This window comes from Ornithodoros turicata, chromosome 8 (genome assembly GCF_037126465.1).
Source record: "Ornithodoros turicata isolate Travis chromosome 8, ASM3712646v1, whole genome shotgun sequence".
Lineage (NCBI taxonomy): Eukaryota > Metazoa > Arthropoda > Arachnida > Ixodida > Argasidae > Ornithodoros > Ornithodoros turicata.
In genome coordinates, this window is record NC_088208.1 from 39,644,291 (window position 1) to 39,661,547 (window position 17,257).

Here is a 17,257-nt window from a genome sequence, read left to right on the forward strand (position 1 = left end):
AAAAGGAGAACGAATTTGAATGGTGAATATGGTGCTTCGTGGCCTTGGCCTGCCGTGGTTGCACATCCAAATATGCCAACAGTTCCTACCACCAACACTATAGTCCGTATCCTTTTCGTGATCGTGGCGGCCCGCGCAAGTTGGCGCGTGGTTAATATATGTCGAACGATCTGCCGTACGTCGATGTCACCCAATCGACTCCCCGGCCCTGTCGATGTCACCCAGCCATGCCAGCGACCACATATTTCTACATGATGACCAGCCTTCAAACCTGGATATGTATGACAATGAAATAAAATTCCAACAACTTAAAAGCACATGCGATTGATGAGCACGGATATTACTGTGAGGGCTTGCTGTCTCACTGCCGCGCCTTGGGACTGCCATTGGCTTCGCGCCTCAAGGACGGGCTCCAGGTAACGCCGAACCACCATTCTTTTTGTTCCATGTTAGCACTGCGAAGCAACTGGGGCTATGGGTGACGTGCAGACGCGGATAGATGGGAGAGGACACCAGGAATGAATGGCACACAGGGTGGTTAGTACGTCACTTGGGCCGATTTCAAGGGGAACTGCGATGACATCCGTCTGGAAAGTCCGGCGAAAAAGAAGAAGATGAAGAAAAAAAAAAACAGAGAGAACCTCAGGGAGCGAGGGCGGATAATGTAGTCGAACTCACCCTCTCCCTGTTCAGCATCTTTCAATCACGACAACCTGTTCCCAGCGTCCGATCGACTTTGTCGAGGATGGCAAAAAACGCATTCTCTCAAAGAAGCAGCTCGAACGAGTGACTGCTAAGTCTATAGTGACCTCCTTGTCACAATGGACTTTGCAGACAGGCATAGCATCTTGAAGGGTCGTTCACTTACTTCAGTTGCCACGGCAACGTGACCTCTTGGGCCGAGTTTCCCATGAAGGCGACTAATTGGGAGAGATTTTCTCTTGCTTGTGTACACAATCATTCACTTTGTTGGCCGACAGTTCCCTCGGGGTCGCTCGCGTTGCTCGAGACTTGGCTATGAAAGCACTTAGTTGTTTTTTTTCTTCTTAAGCGGTACTTGTTATCTTGTAGCGCAACGTCTCTCAAGTGTCGACGACACTTTCTGTCGACGAGAGAAGCATGGTGGTTCCATATGGTTGGCCGTTCCCGGGTGTGAATTTTAGCTGTTTAAAGTGGACTGGAAGCATTCTGATGGATGCGCTCACATTCTGCTGTTGGAAGGAAGTGTTCTTCTGACTACCACTCGTTGAACGTTTGGTTCTTTTACGAAATTCGTACGATTTTGCTGATGCAGGTATTTCGAGGTGTAGCTTTCCGGGTCAAACGACTTGTGAGATCCGCGAATGTGGTTTTCCGCATGACGCGACTCGCGCGATATTCGGTTTCTCGCGTGATCGAATTTGCGCGATTCCGTTTCCCGCCTGATACGATTTGCGTGAGTCGGTTTTCCAGGCCCTACGATTGCTGAGATTTTGATGCTTGGATCACGCGATATGGGAGATTGAGATAACTGGGTTGCGCGGTTTTTTCGCCATTTCGTATTTCCGGATCACGAGACGTCGTTTTCCGGATGATACGCTCTCTGCGCCAAGTCCGGTGCGTCCTGCGCCGAGAAAAGTGATACAGTACTTTCCCCACGTGAAATATTACGTACAACAACAAATATTACGCACCGGGGTATAATCCCTCGTTTGGTCTTTCTTTGCAGTGTCCGGTGAAAGACCATGTCCAAGAGGACACTGGGCAGCTCAGGCGTTCCCTTCCACGTGCGACCGTCAGAGCTGTCCCAAAGTGGCAAGAAGGCCTTACACTGCCTCGTATTCTTCCTGGACGACTCTCAGCACACCTTCGACATTGAGGCATGATACTCTTCACTCGTTCAATGCCATAGAAAGCGTACGGAGGGAGGCTAGAAGGAACGTTGGGAGAGAGAGAGAAATGAGGGAAAGGATGTGTGCGATGGCAGCGCTCTTTCCGACGGCCCAAGTCCTGTAGCCGCCATGGTAGATACAGCCACCACTCTGAAACGTATCCGCCGCTAAATTGAGCAGAATTCGGAAAACTACCAGTTGCCTTTGGCAATCCAATCCAATCCAATCGCGCTCTGCTTCACTTGCCTGCTGTTGAAGGAAGTAATACTGTAGCGGTGGAGACCTAGCGTTCAGGAGTTCTAGGCTTATCTGTCGTAACGGCTTCTCAAACAAGGAAATCGGGAGACGTACCCATTTCCACGCAAATATCGTACTTCTTCCTATGTCTCTCTCTCTCTCTCTCCCAGCTCACTCTCTCTTTACTAGTTCTATCTCTGTGGGTAACGTTCTTGGTTTTCTATCTCACTAACTCGAGATGACTCGCCACGTTGCAGAAGCGCTCCAAGGGTCAGGTACTGCTGGACCTCGTCTTCCGACACTGCGAGCTTGTGGACAAAGATTTCTTTGGACTGCAGTTTTCGGAGAAGGCGTCTTCCGTTGATGGCATGGTATGGGCTGCGAAATATTTCCGTAAATTCGAGCACATTTTTATGCGGGGAGTGTGTATTTTCTTAGGACGCTACTGAGAACGAGAGCTCCGTCGATGCGGCTACTCTGGACTAAAAAAAAATATGTTTTTTTTTTCATTTCGCATTATAAGTGAACGGTACTCGAAAGCTCATTATGTGTACTATAATTATTACAAATGCAGCGTGTTAACGCTATTAGTCTTTTTCTCGTGATTTTTGAAAGAACCGGGAAACAGGGGACATCATCACGTCGTCTGCTTGCAGGAAATTGTTTCCAGGCGTACATCCAGATCGCGCGCATCAATAAGTTGCACTTACATAAATTAGAAAGTAAACTTATGTAACTTTGCAGGAATACAACGTGTTCGGAAGACGTTAGTTCGGAGTGGCACATTAACCCTATATCCCATGTCGGGTTCACGTTCTCTCTCGCACCTGTTGACTCTCTTTCTGTAACGTCCTTTCAGAGGTGGCTCGATCCAGTAAAGTGCATTAAGAAACAAATTAAAGGTGAGTGGATTTATGTACAAGTTGCAGGACGAATTCAGGAAAGCGATCGGTGGAACAATGCGCGCATCTTGATGTCCAAAGCTTAATCTTATCTGATCAGTTGCCTTTTCTAAACGCGTAGCTGTTGGCGAAGAAGCGATTATACCTACTGACTGCTTGTAACTGGTTTTCTGCCGCTTGTAGTAAAGAGCGAGGGTGATTGGTTGAACAATGCATGCTGTTTGCTACGGCAAATATCACCGAATAAAAGTATGCCGGATTCTGTAATAACACCACGAAAGGCGTTCGGTGATGCACAAATGTGATTCACTCCGCTGCTTTGCTTTTGAGTTATTTTCTAGGAATGGCGCGTCCGTGGGAAAGTATTTGTGGGGTCTCCTTTATTTAAGTCGACTTTACCTAAAGCGCGGGTGTCGTGCGGTGAAGTGTGCTTTACAAATTGCGCTTGCGGGTTGCAGTAGGAGTAGACGCGTAGGACTGCATTGTGCCAATTTTCTGGTGACCTTAGAGCGAGTTATTTTTCAATACACGTTTATTGTTGTGTCAGGCATGAGTATGAGTTAGTATATGCTGTCACTGTACGAGACAGTGTACTGTAAATTTCTGTTTAACGAGGCCGTATATCCAGATCCACTGTAATCGCGCAGTGTAATAAAGGTATGGTTAGTCTCATCAAAGAGTTTATTCTATCTTTTTACAAAATATTTTACACTATTTACTTTGAACGGTAAAATATATATATATATATATATAAGTGAATTACTATAAAGGGAATACAGTGTCTGTGAGATTGCTGTTTACCATAAAGTCAGCCAGTCATCATTTACAGTCACTGTTGTTCTTTTTCTTTCCTTTCACTAGTGGGTCCGCCGTACCTCTTGTATTTTCGCGTTAAATTCTACGTTTCGGACCCGAGCAAGTTACAAGAAGAATGGACGAGGTGAGCTAGTCCAACTATTTGTGTGGCTTCTACTTGAAAGGAATCAATTGATGTCAGACGTTCATATGACGGGGATGTCCACAGTAACACCACATATTCACATTCTGATGGTTTGCTATAATCGTCCACATAACCATCAACATGGTTGCCGTAGGGTGTTGCAGATGGCCACGAACATGTAATCGTGGCTGGTGTTAACGTCCTGGTACCTGAAGCCAATCAAGCATCGAATTCAAATAGAAATGCGGTTAATTGAAAGTGGGTGATATTATTTGCACAGCGCTGTTTCTGACACATTTTCATTCAGGTCATGACAACATGTGCTATTTTTCTCGCCAGCTGCTCTGTGATGCCTCGTGTTCTTTTTTTTTTTTTTTGTCCTCCTTCAAAGTACTTCACTTTTCTCTCTCCAAACTAATTTTCTCACAGATTACCTACAAAATTTATGTCTCTGCAGTTAAATTACAGAGGATTTTTGGATTTCATTTTCTATTCTTGCAGGTATTATTTCTTTCTTCAGTTAAAGAAGGACATTCTTGAAGGTCGCCTTGTTGTGCCTCCTGCTACAGCTGCTCTGCTTGCAAGCTATGCTGTTCAATGTAGGTACCTTCTGTGTTCTGCAAAGCACCAACCACCCTGAATGGAGTGCAAGAACTGTATTATCTGGGACCTTCTCTGATCTGCAGCCTGTCAAAACACCCACCAAAATACAGCAAAGCAATTGACTGTCATCCGATATTATACATACTCCTGTTTTTGCACTGCTAGTCACAGTTCTTAGCACACTACTCCTCTGTACTAAGATATCCAGAGCTCTAGTCACAACGAAGGAAGCACTTATCATTACCTTGACTTTTTTTTGCAGCAGAAAAGCAGCACCAAGGCTCAAACCAGCAAAAGTGTTTTGTTAAATCTCAAACAGAAAATACAGTGCAACCCCGCTAATTCAAAATCTTTTAATTTGAACATCCTTACAATTCAAACCAAGGCTTGGGTCATGTGTGGTAGTATGGCACTAGTAGGCGAAGACTCGCCAGCATCTAATATAAGTAATAGTAAAGGAGCAGACGATACGGAGCTATGATCATGTGATAACTGTCCACCATTTTGGGCTCTGCTCCCAGTGTTTTCAACGGCGAACACAGATGGTCGCCACCGTCCAGTCTCTGGAAGTATTAAAAATTAAAAAGCGTTAAGAAGTAACAGGTGATGACTCGAATTTATCATCACAAAGCCATGTTCTGAGTGATATGGTATGTTAAACATGATGGTTATATTTCACTTTACAGCCCCATTAATGATACCTATGTTCGAACACATGTTTTAAGGAATGAGACTGTAGTTAATGTGTTCCAGTGAAAAGAAAGTCGGATGCCTGAAAGGAGAAAGATATCAGTCAATTAAGTTCATCGCCGTTCGTTCAGGCTGCATCGCACATGTTGTTACGTGCGAAAACAGAAAAAACGTCTTGTTTCCGTGTTTCAGCTGAGCTTGGTGACTACAATCCTGAGGACCATAAGCATGGCTACTTAGCAGACGTGAGACTGGTTCCACATCAAACCGAAGAACTGGAAGAGAAGATTGCCGAGCTACACATGTTACATAAGTAAGGTTATGCGAAAATTGGATTCTGCGGATCTATATTTCTAATACAGTACAATCCCGTTAATTTGAACTCGAAATAGACCGAAGATTTGTTATAAAAAAAACGTGGAATTCGAACTAAAGGGAGTCGCTCGCAATGAGGGCATGATGAGTTGCTATCATGACCGGAGACGCGTAATGGCTCGCCAGTCCCTGCCGCACGTTCCTGGTCACGGAATCCATTCCAAAATATTTATTTGCAGGTAAGCATGGAAGCAGAATTAAATCTGTTACGCGCGTTTGCATTCGTGTCTTTAGTCGCGACTCAATCAACATCGTCTGCGATGGTAAGCCAAACCGAGTCGCGTGCTCCGCGAACGCGAACTTCGCCAACCCAATAAACCTCTACCCGAGAAACGTCATCATGACGTTGGTAGACAGACTGAAACCGAAACAATCCGGAAGGGGAGAGCTGGGTTCCACGAGTGGGCACTTGTTCGCTGCATCCTATTGAACGAAAAGAAGGACAGAAAGTCGCGTCCCTTTCAGGGATCATCATAATCCGCTTAAGACCGTGGTCTTCGGGCGCGACCTTGTTCGCCACTAGCTTTGAACGTAGTTCAACTCTACCAAACTCGTGGCGCTGTCGAACACTATGACGTCATTTGTTTACAAACAGCGAGAGGTCTATTCCAGAAAATATCGGCTGTCATCCACGCCTTTTTGTTGGCTGTGCTGTCGACCGGAAAGGTCTTGCTTGCTTTGCATCTTTTCGGTCGTTTCGCACACCATTATGGCGATGCGTTCTTTGTTCCTCAACAAGTAAACCTATAGCACTTGATAACTCAACGTTTCTCTGACACGGCATGAGCGCGCCTATCGGCGTGCGGCCGTGCACTTCCGGTGCGACGGGTTGTCGGGAGTCGCGTGCGGAGCCGCGCCCAATCTCGTGCGTATAAACCGTTGCGCACGTTCATATGTTCGTCTTATCGTGCGTTTTCTCTAGAGCTGTGCAAGTAGCAAAATTTCCATTGCGGTACGAATCCGAATAATTTCTTCAGAAGGCGAATCGAATTCAAATAATTTATTTAGAAACCGAATCAAATTCGAATAATCAGAAAAGGCCCAATTCGAATAATTTCGAATACCTCATGGTGAAGTATTTTGTCTGGTTGTGCTCATTCGATGATATTTTGCTCCAAGCTGTCGTGAGAGCCATGGTCCCTCTGTGATGTGTATGGTAGACTGCATTTTTGGGATGAACTGCATTGAGAGTTAGTCGGTATGATCCATGCAGCCTACTTTGTGTGCATCTCCTCATTTCTATGTTTACTTCGCGAATTTCCTGTACGGTTTTTTTAGAAAATGCACTTATTTCCACCTGTTACTGAACATAACTACGAAATTTGGGAGTACATTTTCTGGAGCATGCAGTGCCCAGAGTACGGTGTTGACCATGAGGTCACAGAAGTTGTAGACTTTAGTGACAGAATACTCTAAGCAGTGTAAAGCGGTCTTCACCTAGCACGCGAATGTAATGATGTGAAGACGACTTGGAGAACGAGAAAAAAAAAACAATGGCGGTAACGTGAAGTGGGCTTCACCTAACTCTTGGATGCAATGAGGCGAAGCCCACTTGCAGAATGACGACAGCGCTACCTCGCTTCGGTGCCGTTACAAAAATATTCGAAAACTCCGAATACTGCAGATAGGTTGCGAATAGCATGAGATATTCGATTCGTATTCGAGATTTCGAATATTCGCACAGCTCTAGTTTTCCCCCTTGAAATACACATGGCTTTGACGGGACCCGAGCGCCAGTTCGAATTATCCGAAAGTTCGAATTAACGGGATTACGCTGTACGGTATCTGACAGCGCACACAGCAAGGATAAGGCTTTTCCAAGGATCATCGAAGCCGTCACTCCCACTAGCAACGTGATTGTAGTTCTGCTAGTGTTTGTAATCTAACATGAGAGAAGTGCTCCTCGATAGTCTTCCGAAAAACGAAAGTGCGACAAGCAAAGAGGGACAGACACATATGATGAAACCTTAATTATGTCTGCACACTGCTTGTTGTATCATTGTCTCTGCTTGTGATATCCGTTCTTTTCACCTCATTGGTGGTCACCAGGGCTCTACTTCTCCTCTGTAAGATGCGCATTACTCTGGCGTTCGCTCGTGCCACAGTGACTATCAGGTTACGGTGGTGTGTGCTACGTCTGGACATGTTATACCATGCATGAAAGAGTGCCAACCAGTGCCACAATTTACCAAAAAGTACCACAAACAGCCTTTCAATCAGTCGCCCATACTTTTGAGACAACTTGCATCACTATTTTGCTCCAACTTGTTCCAACTTTCGTGTGTGCATTTAATTTCAGGGGCCAAACGTCAGCTGATGCGGAATACAACTTTCTAGAGCAGGCTAAGCGTTTGGACATGTACGGTGTGGACCTGCATAGGGCAAGGGTAAGGGTAAGCAGCGTTTGCATGTTTGCCGTCTCTTCTCACGGACGCCGGTCTGATTCATGTGACATGAATGTCAGTGTATCTTGCATGTAGCCTACTTGAGTGGCCTGGCCCTGATGTTTCCTTTTCCTTGAAGAACTAATTGATTCCCAGTTTGTGATAATCTGATGAGTGCGTTCTTGCCTGCTGGTGAAGCATAAACACATTTGAATAAAGTACCAATTTGAGCCTGTTGGTCACACATGATAAAATCGCTAAAACATTGCTAAAAACACTAAGGACGACACAGGTGAGTTCGTCCTGTGGCGTCCTTAGTCTTTTTAGCACTGTTTTAGCGATTTTATACAACACATTATTTTGTAACATGTCTCTTAGCCCTTCCAGAGACCTTGCAAAGTATGAAGAAATGCATGTTCTGCATGGAACTATTAAAATTACCATACGTATGTGAATCATGTGTTTGTGTGTGTAATTGTAAGTCTGCATAGCATATTGTACATTTTGCATGGCATATTATAAGTCCCCATGGCATATTGTAAGTTTTGCGGGGCATATTATAAGTCTGCATAGCATATTGTAAATCTTCGTAGCCTGTTGTAAGTCTGCATAGCATGTTGCAATTCTACGTAGCATATTGTAAGTCTGCATAGCGTTAAGTAGAAGAGCATTAACCCTGTATATTTTTAAGGCGTCCATTGTCATTGTGTCACATTATGGGGGGGGGGGGGGGGTTAGTGTGCCAACCACACCTTTCATACATAATGTAATAACTTGCGTCCCTCCTCAAACCAGGTCGCATCCACGAAGATAAAGTTTTTGTTGTTGTTTATTAAGATTACACACTCTGTGGATTACACATCATGTTGTCTTCTGGTCCTTGACTTGTACTTTGGCATTGTGCCAACAGAGAAATAAAAAGTAACAGGCCAACTAATTTGCTTCGTACGCAAGCAAACAATGGTCCTGACCTGCAAAATCTGCTCTGTAGGGTCCCCATGAAGACTGTGAAATGTGTTTTTTTTTAGGGTGAAGCTTCTGCTATACCTTCCATCTTGTGTAGTTACACTTTGCATTGTTCTTTCCAGGATTCTGCGCAGTCCGAAATTCAGCTGGGTGTTACGTCCTATGGACTGGTGGTCTTTCAAAATAGTATTAGAATCAACACATTTTCTTGGTAAGTATGAATTGCCTGCTGATGAGTAATGTTTCATCCGTTTTGCTGGCATTGTGTGTATGTTTATTAAGGTGCAACACATTGCAAACATTGCAACATAAATTTGCTCTATGTATAGTACTGAGGAGCTTCTTCAAATTGGTCTGGGTTATGAAATGGTCTCTTCTGTTTGGTTGCACTTGCTGCAATATATTTCTCAAAAGTTCCATGATTGTGCTGTGAGCATGTAGTGCCACTTCAGACACTTCAAGTGCAACTCTGACATAACACTCCATGCTCACTTCCAAAAGGAGTGAGACTGGGGCTTCATCATCTGCAACCGTTCTGCTCCTGGTGCTGTTTGTTTTCATCTTGAAGTGCTTTGTCTTTTTAATATACTGTTGCAAATATTTTGCAAACGACCGTGATGTCCTTTTCGACGCCATCAGCAGGACCCTCATTATCATATATTTGACATAATTGCACACTTGCTGCACCTCTTATCCATCAAGTACTGGCTGGCCATGACCTCGTGCAGAACTGGAGTAGACTACAACCTAGAACTAGAATGGGAAAGTGCACACCCTGTGCACTTTCAGGGTGTGCACTTTTTCTGCAGGGCAGGCAAAGTCACAGTGCACAGGGAAAAGCAAATACGAAAGTGCAGCACTGCATAAGCTGGTAACAGTGAGTGCGCCGAAATTGAAAAGGCTTAAGTTTGTACAAACACTTTTTTTATCACTCTGAGATAAGGCAGATTTTAAAAAACTGATATTGAAGCTCCTTAAATATCCCAACGTACCTCTGATCGAAACAATAAATTGATTTGGTATTTATTCTCCCGTTTCTAGTTCCAGCACGTAGTGTAAGCATTGATTTCCAGTTTGCCTCGACTACGAGCTACATGGGGTTCACATAAATTAAAATCTCTCTTCCAGGGCAAAGATTGTAAAAATATCCTTCAAAAGGAAGCAGTTCTTCATCCAGCTAAGAAGAGAAGGGGTACGTTGTGAACATAACTTTCAACATCACAGCAACAAATAGTACCGACGGACTACTGTACGTAAGATTCCACTTTCAGGCGGAAAGCTACGATAACCTCTTGGGATTCAACATGCCGAGCTATCGTTCCTGCAAAAACCTGTGGAAGTCCTGCGTCGAGCACCACACATTCTTCCGGCTAAACGTGCCTCGTCCGACCACCAAAAGGTTCCTCTTCCGATTAGGATCCAGATTTCGATATAGGTCAGTCACTTACTTAATCCAAACCATGCTATAGCAAGTGTGTGCATGAGAAGTTGTTGTATATGAGCGAGACTGCAGAACATTTGTTCGGCGTAAGATAGACCTCTACCTTGTAAAAGCTTTTTGTGCCACGCTTTATCGCAACAGAAGATATGCCTGTATTTCATGAACAAGGACCTTTAGAACATGCACAAAGCTTGGGAAGGACTTTCCTTAGAGAGCACTACTGACCTAGCATACCAAAATATACGGCAAGCATTTTGTGCGCAGTTTACGTCGCTATGTGATGGACAGCTCAACCATTCTTTCATCTTCATTATTTTGCTGTAAAATTGTAATGTAAGAGTATGTGGGTAATACTTTTAATGTCGTTTCACAGCTTTTCAGTGTCTTTCTATGCGGCTGTGAACTAACGTTATTGAGGATGAGCTGTGGGAGTCAATACTAGCCTGTGCTAATGACACCCATAATTCCATCCCTAAGCTTTGTATTTACTATTTAGTAATTTTAATTCAATTCAATACTAGCAGACCTTCATATCAACATTCCACTTTATCTCTGTAACTTTTTGTCTTCTTGTTTGGTATGTATTCTCACCTTACGTACTGCAGGTGCAGTGCAAAAAGTAAAAAAAGTTAGTAGTGCATCTTCTTTAGGAAATTAAATGTATTTGCCTGTAGTGCAGCATACGCCGTAGTTCTGAATGTTCGACATCACACTTTTGTGTGCACTACTGCATTACTGTGCTCTGTCTTATCATTTCAGTGGTAGGACAGAATATCAAACACTAGAAGACATGAGAAAAAGAGGGCTTGACGATCGACCCTTTGCAAGGTATGCACGCTCGTTTGCGTACTCAAACGCTGTGGCATGCCGTGAAATACTTGCTCAAGAAATACTTCGACCGACAGTTTGGACCCGAACCATGCTTTCTTGCAGAGCCACCATACAAAATATTTCACTTATATTTGCAGTCAATTACTTAGAGAATAGAATTTTATAGCCTGCACTTTTGCTGTCGTGACATCACTCTCAGTTAGGGTTGCCACCAGGCCGGCATTATACCGGCACGGCTGGTTATTTGCTCGCTCTGCCGGTTGCCGGTAGGAAGGTGATACCGGCAGCCTTTTGCCGGTATTTGTGGCTCAACACCTTTCATAGGGGGCTTTTAGGAGGTTTTCCTTTCAACATTCCACTACAGCTTGAATAAATCTGGAGCACAGACCCAACTCCGTAGTCACCAGTCGTTTTCTTAGCTATTCATTATTATTATCATTGTTGTCTCGAGCGAGTACGCTCGTTCTTTCTTTCTCTCTCTCTGTATACTCTCCACCCCTCACCCACTTCCCCTTTCCCGCGAACATTTCCTCCTTTCCCTGTATTCCACTTCCTCTCCCTCAGCCGGTATTTTTCACCACGAAAGGTGGCAACCCTATTCTCGGTGGCTTCCATTTTCTGCCCTGCCAAATATTGAAGCCACCGATTTGACAGACAAAACATTACTTTTTACAATTACAATTACAATGTCGTCTAAATACGCCCGGATTAATGATTTTCCAAAATACGTTTTTTTCCTTCAGATCCCCCAGCAAGCGGTGTGTTCGGCAAACTGTGCCAGTGCCTAGCGAACCGAGGGACAAGAAACCGTCCAAAATTGTGCCACGCATGAACGGAACGTCCAACTCGCATGTGCGCCCCTACGACAGCTTCAGTCACAAAGTACAAATATCGGATCCAGAGTACCTGCCGCGAAAGGCCTGGGCTGTCACTCCAAGGTTGGTGCTTGTTACACTTGTGTGTGTGTGTTACGCTTGTGTGAAAGCGTTGAGATGTGGCACACTGAGAACTGGCAAGATGGGAGCAAGTTTGGTCCTGCTTTGGTGTGCTCCAGTTTTTCCAAGCTACTCAGTTATTTGTACATTTTTGTGTATGCGTGATAATTTGTTTGCTTTGTGTGGTCACAAAGCCAGACACTAACGAGGCAGAATTTCCCGTCGAAAAGGAAAATGATAGCTGACGACATTTTGTAAAGACACAAAAATATTGAGAAATGGGGTCTTTAAAAGAACACTGCAGCCCTAATGTAACAGTGCTAGTGCTGTCATTATCAATCATTTTGGTGCCAAATTCGAGAACACAAGTTTCGTGAATAAAGTGTCAGTAATACACCCCGAACTGCCCTAAAGTAATACACAGTGTTGCTCGATTTCAGTGAGTCCCAGCCAAAATGCTTTTTAGTATTCAATAAGGCGGCGAAGTGGTACGTCCGTAGAACCTGAGTTTATTGTGGAATTGTTTTCGGTTTTTGTCATTCTGCAGTAGCGAAGCGCAAGCCTTCACTCCAGCTATTCCGCCCAAGATGATTCGGTACGCCGATGATGACTCACTGCCAGAATTGATTATGGTGAGTGACGTGCATGTTTTTACTCTCATTCTTCATTCCACAGTCACAGGATGACACAAATGTCTTTACTGTTTATGTCCAATCGCTGGATATGCAGTTATATCTCCAGACTACGTCCGTCCCATATCATTGCTGCATTCATCCAAGAACTTGTATCACACTCTGAATAACGAGTTTAGACAGTAAGACATCCAACATCTTTACAGCGTCCTAGGTGTTTGCTCCCTATAACGTGGGGCTAGACGGTCAACATCTGTGTGACATCCTATGTCACTGCTGTTTATATCACTTGGTGGGTTTCATTTTGATAGTGCAATACAGTTAACAGTGGAATCTCTTTATAGTGAAGTCGGTCGGACCTCACAAAACTTCACTACATCAGTATATTCACTATATCAATAGTTCATGGTTGTGAGTTTCAACGCATTGGGACTGCAGGTTCACTCTATAGAGGCCCTACTGTAATTCGAAATCTCTTTATTCGAACTTACAGACAACTCGAACTGACGCTCGGATTCTATCAACGTCATGTATATTTCAGTGGGGGGAAAACCCTGGTAATTCGAACGCATTATTTCCCGGCCGCGCCAGACAATGCATCGACCCTGGAACGCGCGGCCGCGCGCCGGTAGGTGCGCTGTTTGCGTCACATTTACTTATTGTCATTACGCGACCATTGCTTACAAAAGCGATTGTTGTGCCAGAGGGACGAGGAACACGGAACGATTCACCTTAATGGTGCGCGTGAACTCGCCGCGAACGATGGAACGATCGATGCCACGATTACTCGTGGTCAGCAAAGCAAGTAATCCTCGCAGTTTTTAGGGAATCGCGGCCTCTCCTATTGACAACACAGCCAACAAAAAGGAGTGAATGACAGCCGATATTCGGGTTCGCGGGGTTCACGATTGTGTCGAGCTCAACGTCGCAAACGATGTTGATGGAAGAAGAAGAAGGCCGAAGAAACGAATGCAACCTCTTATAGCAGATTATTTTTCACTCTGCGATGGTTTGATGCTTGCCTGTGCATAAATATTTTGTAACTAATGAGTCTCTTATATTTTCGGCATCGCGCCGCGTGACCGCGAACGCACGGTAAAGTCTAGCGAGCCCTCCCATGCAGCTTTGCGCTGCCACGCATGAAGCCATCGTTCAGAGCAGCACCCTCTAGTTCGAATTCCGGTTTATTCGAACAAGTCTTCGGTCCCCTTCGAGTTCGAATTGACGGGATTGCACTGTATTGAAGTTATTCGGCATATTGAAGTTTGAGGATACCCCGTACGGTTGTGTTCGTTTGTTGGACTCGAGCAACTCGCGAGTCGAGAGAGTCGACTCTTGGTGAGCGAAAATGCCGCAACACCACTCTCGTAATGTCATCCCCGTGACAATGATTCCCGTTCTAAAATTCGAGGATTCGACACAAGGGGCGCTTGAGAGTCGACTCCTAGTGACTCCTAGCGACCCTCTGACGACAGTCATACGTCACGACTCCGACTCACGGGTCGCGCCAGTTGAATAAGCGAACACAACCCTAAAGGAAGCATCGGTTAAACCTTTCAAACGTGGTATGTCGACTGATGTCAGAGGACTCTCGGACTGAACCCGAGCCTGCAGTCAAAACGACTTTGAGGCCGGAGAGAATTCGGATCTTGCCGTCGGCTATCGGATGTGTTTTTCACTGTACTGTGCATTAGTGCAGCGCCTGTCTCATTTTCTATTGCGCAGTATGCTTTCTGTAGTTAGTACACGCGTGGGTGCATCGAAAAGTAAGTGCGTGCGCCCGTGACAAACAACCACTGGAAAATGTGTCTGTCAGCTGACGGCGCTCTCCAAAATGGGGTCGCGACAATGCCGATGGCAACGCCACCTAGATATACAGAAGGCCTGCTTAATGCATCCTCTCACTCCTTAGCACGTAGACACATAAAGTCAGCCAATCGCAGAAGCCAGCTAAGATGTCAGCCAACCGCAGACGATTTTGAAACGCAGACTTTCTGTGGCTGTAAAAGTGTCTGCCCATCCGGCTGATTGCGGCTCGTTTCCATAGCTACGGCATCTGAAAGCAACGTCGTGATTGGCGGACTCATAATAGACCTCTACCCGAGAAACGTCATCATGACGTTGGTAGACAGACTGAAACCGAAACAATTCGGAAGGAGAGGGCTGAGTTCCACGAATGGGCACTTGTTCGCAGCAACCGAAAAGTAGGACCGAAGGTCGCGTCCCTTTCAGGGACCATGTAGACCACCTCAAGACCGTGGCTTTCGCGCGCGACCTTGTTCATCCCTAGCTTCGAGCGTATAGTGCAACTCTACCAAATTGGTGGCGCTGTCGAACACTATATGACGTCATTTGTTTACAAACAGGGAGAGGTCTATTGTTACTCTGGCCATCAGGCTTTCTCTCTAGGTTTGGTGTTGCCAGTGGGCGCCTTCGTGACGAAATTCACGTCACGGGAAGCTTCGCGCACAAGGCAGCGAAAGATGCGAGAATGACTGACTTGTAACCAGAAATGGCGTTGCAACTTTCGAGTCAGATAGAGAAACAACATTTTGCATGTGCGCATAAGTTAGGTAGATTCAGTCATAAATGGCACTTAGCGCACTGATTTTGTGATAACATTCACAGAGAATGCGCTTTGCAAAGCTCGATCTATGAGCGCGCGTTGCCAAGCAGAGAATTTTCTCGCGGAGGCGCAGACGGTTACCGTGGGAAGAAATACGCCTCGCACCGTTCCATGAACCACTGAGCGAGCACCGGGAAAAACTAATCAAGAGGACACCCCAAGTTTATTGGCACTATAGTGCCACTAGTGACACTAGAGTGCGCTACGACAACAAAGCTGACGTCTTCAACCAGCGCGGTACCTGCTTGTGTACCTATGTTCGCTGCAACAACATGGCAGTTGTCTAACAGAAATATATCACCGAGAAATTATATTTCATCATGAGAATCGACGAGATATCTGCAAAGCCGTAGATATCCTCGTCTTAGTGGCTGCCCATCAACGTCATTCATGACTGACTCGGAGCCCAGGACTCATTTCTAGGAAGAAGGGCCTTCCTTCTCCGGCAGTTGGAATGATGCGAGGTGTTCGTTGCTGCACCAGTAAGCGGAGATAAATGGCGGTGACGAACGTTGGAATGTTCGGTTTTTAGAAGTGATTCCAGTGATACTGTTGTAAGGGAGGGGGCGTTGTACAGCGGATATGTCCGAAGGCTCTCGTGCTGACGGACGAGGTATGCTGTGTTTACCCAACGTATTTGCTTTCTTCCCTCGAGCGGAAGTGAGCGCGTCGAGAAAGAGTGTTCTCCGTAACTCCCCACGCAACAAAATCAACAAAGCGTGCCAGGTTGCAGGGAGGTAATGTGCGTTTCGATACCACCGCAGCTTGTACCGTTTCACGTTTTGTCTGGCGTACTCCGACGAACTTTCCAGGCAGATGTCGGCACAGTTCCACATGAAGTCGGCCCTGGACGCACGCTATTCCCCGCCCCCCCCCCCGCCCTCTCTGTTTCTCACTCATTCTTCTCACACTGTGCATGACCATAAATGATTCGCAATGCTAACACGGAACAAAAAGAAAAAAAATGAAAAGTGCGTAAGAATGCCTTGTTTGTACTGCTTGCGACACACTTGTCTCAAATCTTCTTTCAAAGGTACAGCAGTCCGTGCTGGCTTGGCCGCCCCTGAAGGGGCTGTACCATTATTGTGTTTGAGGGTGGGCAGTATACAGTACGAGTCTGTTATAGCCAGAAGGAGCAATCTTGCAACACCTGGAGACTCTAGACAGGATAAACCGCTAGGTGCCGATCTCAGACAAGTACATCGCAAGCCGTACCTTGCGGTACTGAGGACTGGTAGGTGATGGAGTCCGATACTGTCACCGGCTGCTGTGTTTGAGGTCTTCCGATAGTTTATCCGGCAGAGTTTCCTGGCAGAGGCCGGAACATACCTGCCCTGACGTCAGCACAGGGCGCGTGTTACCTGTCTCCCTCCCTTTTCCTGTTGCCCTCGCCTACTTGATCGAAACAAAGCCCATCAAGAAATCGTTGTCAGTTTCTGGAAGCGTTAAGCTGTGGAAGTGTGCAAAGGGCGTTAAGATTGTCCTTGGGAGGAAAATGGCACGATGCCATTATGGCACATGGCATTATTACTCGGGTTTACTCAATTCATTTATCATAATTACTGCCACGCGCGCAGACAGCATGAAACGGATCACTTCGCGGTACGTTAAGCGTTTGCTTACGCAATCATCGATTATCAAGATCGCCTAAAAGGAACGCTGACGTAAACGCCTGAAAAAGCGGCAGAGAATTCCGCACAGTTGTACTTCACGGCCTGGTTCTTGGTATTGACGGACCGCGTAGAAGTTGCGATAAAGACGAGGTGTCTGCACGTAGCCCATAATATAAGAGAGAGGGGGACGAACGTTTCCAAGAAGCGTCTG

General features: G+C 45.5%; 1 protein-coding gene across 4 annotated transcripts in view; it reads left to right on the plus strand.

Annotated features, from left to right (window-relative positions):
• Positions 1-17,257, plus strand: part of LOC135367305 (tyrosine-protein phosphatase non-receptor type 4-like) — a 128,564-nt gene that overhangs the window by 49,943 nt on the left and 61,364 nt on the right. For 3 of the 4 annotated variants that reach the window (XM_064600510.1, XM_064600512.1, XM_064600511.1), the window contains 13 exons: positions 1,709-1,859; positions 2,366-2,479; positions 2,968-3,010; positions 3,872-3,950; positions 4,452-4,549; positions 5,436-5,556; positions 7,918-8,011; positions 9,091-9,179; positions 10,097-10,160; positions 10,240-10,403; positions 11,169-11,237; positions 11,984-12,178; positions 12,723-12,807. In XM_064600510.1, the coding sequence (XP_064456580.1) occupies positions 1,725-1,859; positions 2,366-2,479; positions 2,968-3,010; positions 3,872-3,950; positions 4,452-4,549; positions 5,436-5,556; positions 7,918-8,011; positions 9,091-9,179; positions 10,097-10,160; positions 10,240-10,403; positions 11,169-11,237; positions 11,984-12,178; positions 12,723-12,807 (1,350 nt within the window). In that variant the 5' untranslated portion in view covers positions 1,709-1,724. The remainder of the gene's footprint in view (positions 1-1,708; positions 1,860-2,365; positions 2,480-2,967; positions 3,011-3,871; positions 3,951-4,451; positions 4,550-5,435; positions 5,557-7,917; positions 8,012-9,090; positions 9,180-10,096; positions 10,161-10,239; positions 10,404-11,168; positions 11,238-11,983; positions 12,179-12,722; positions 12,808-17,257) is intronic. The other variant, XM_064600513.1, reaches the window with a different exon arrangement.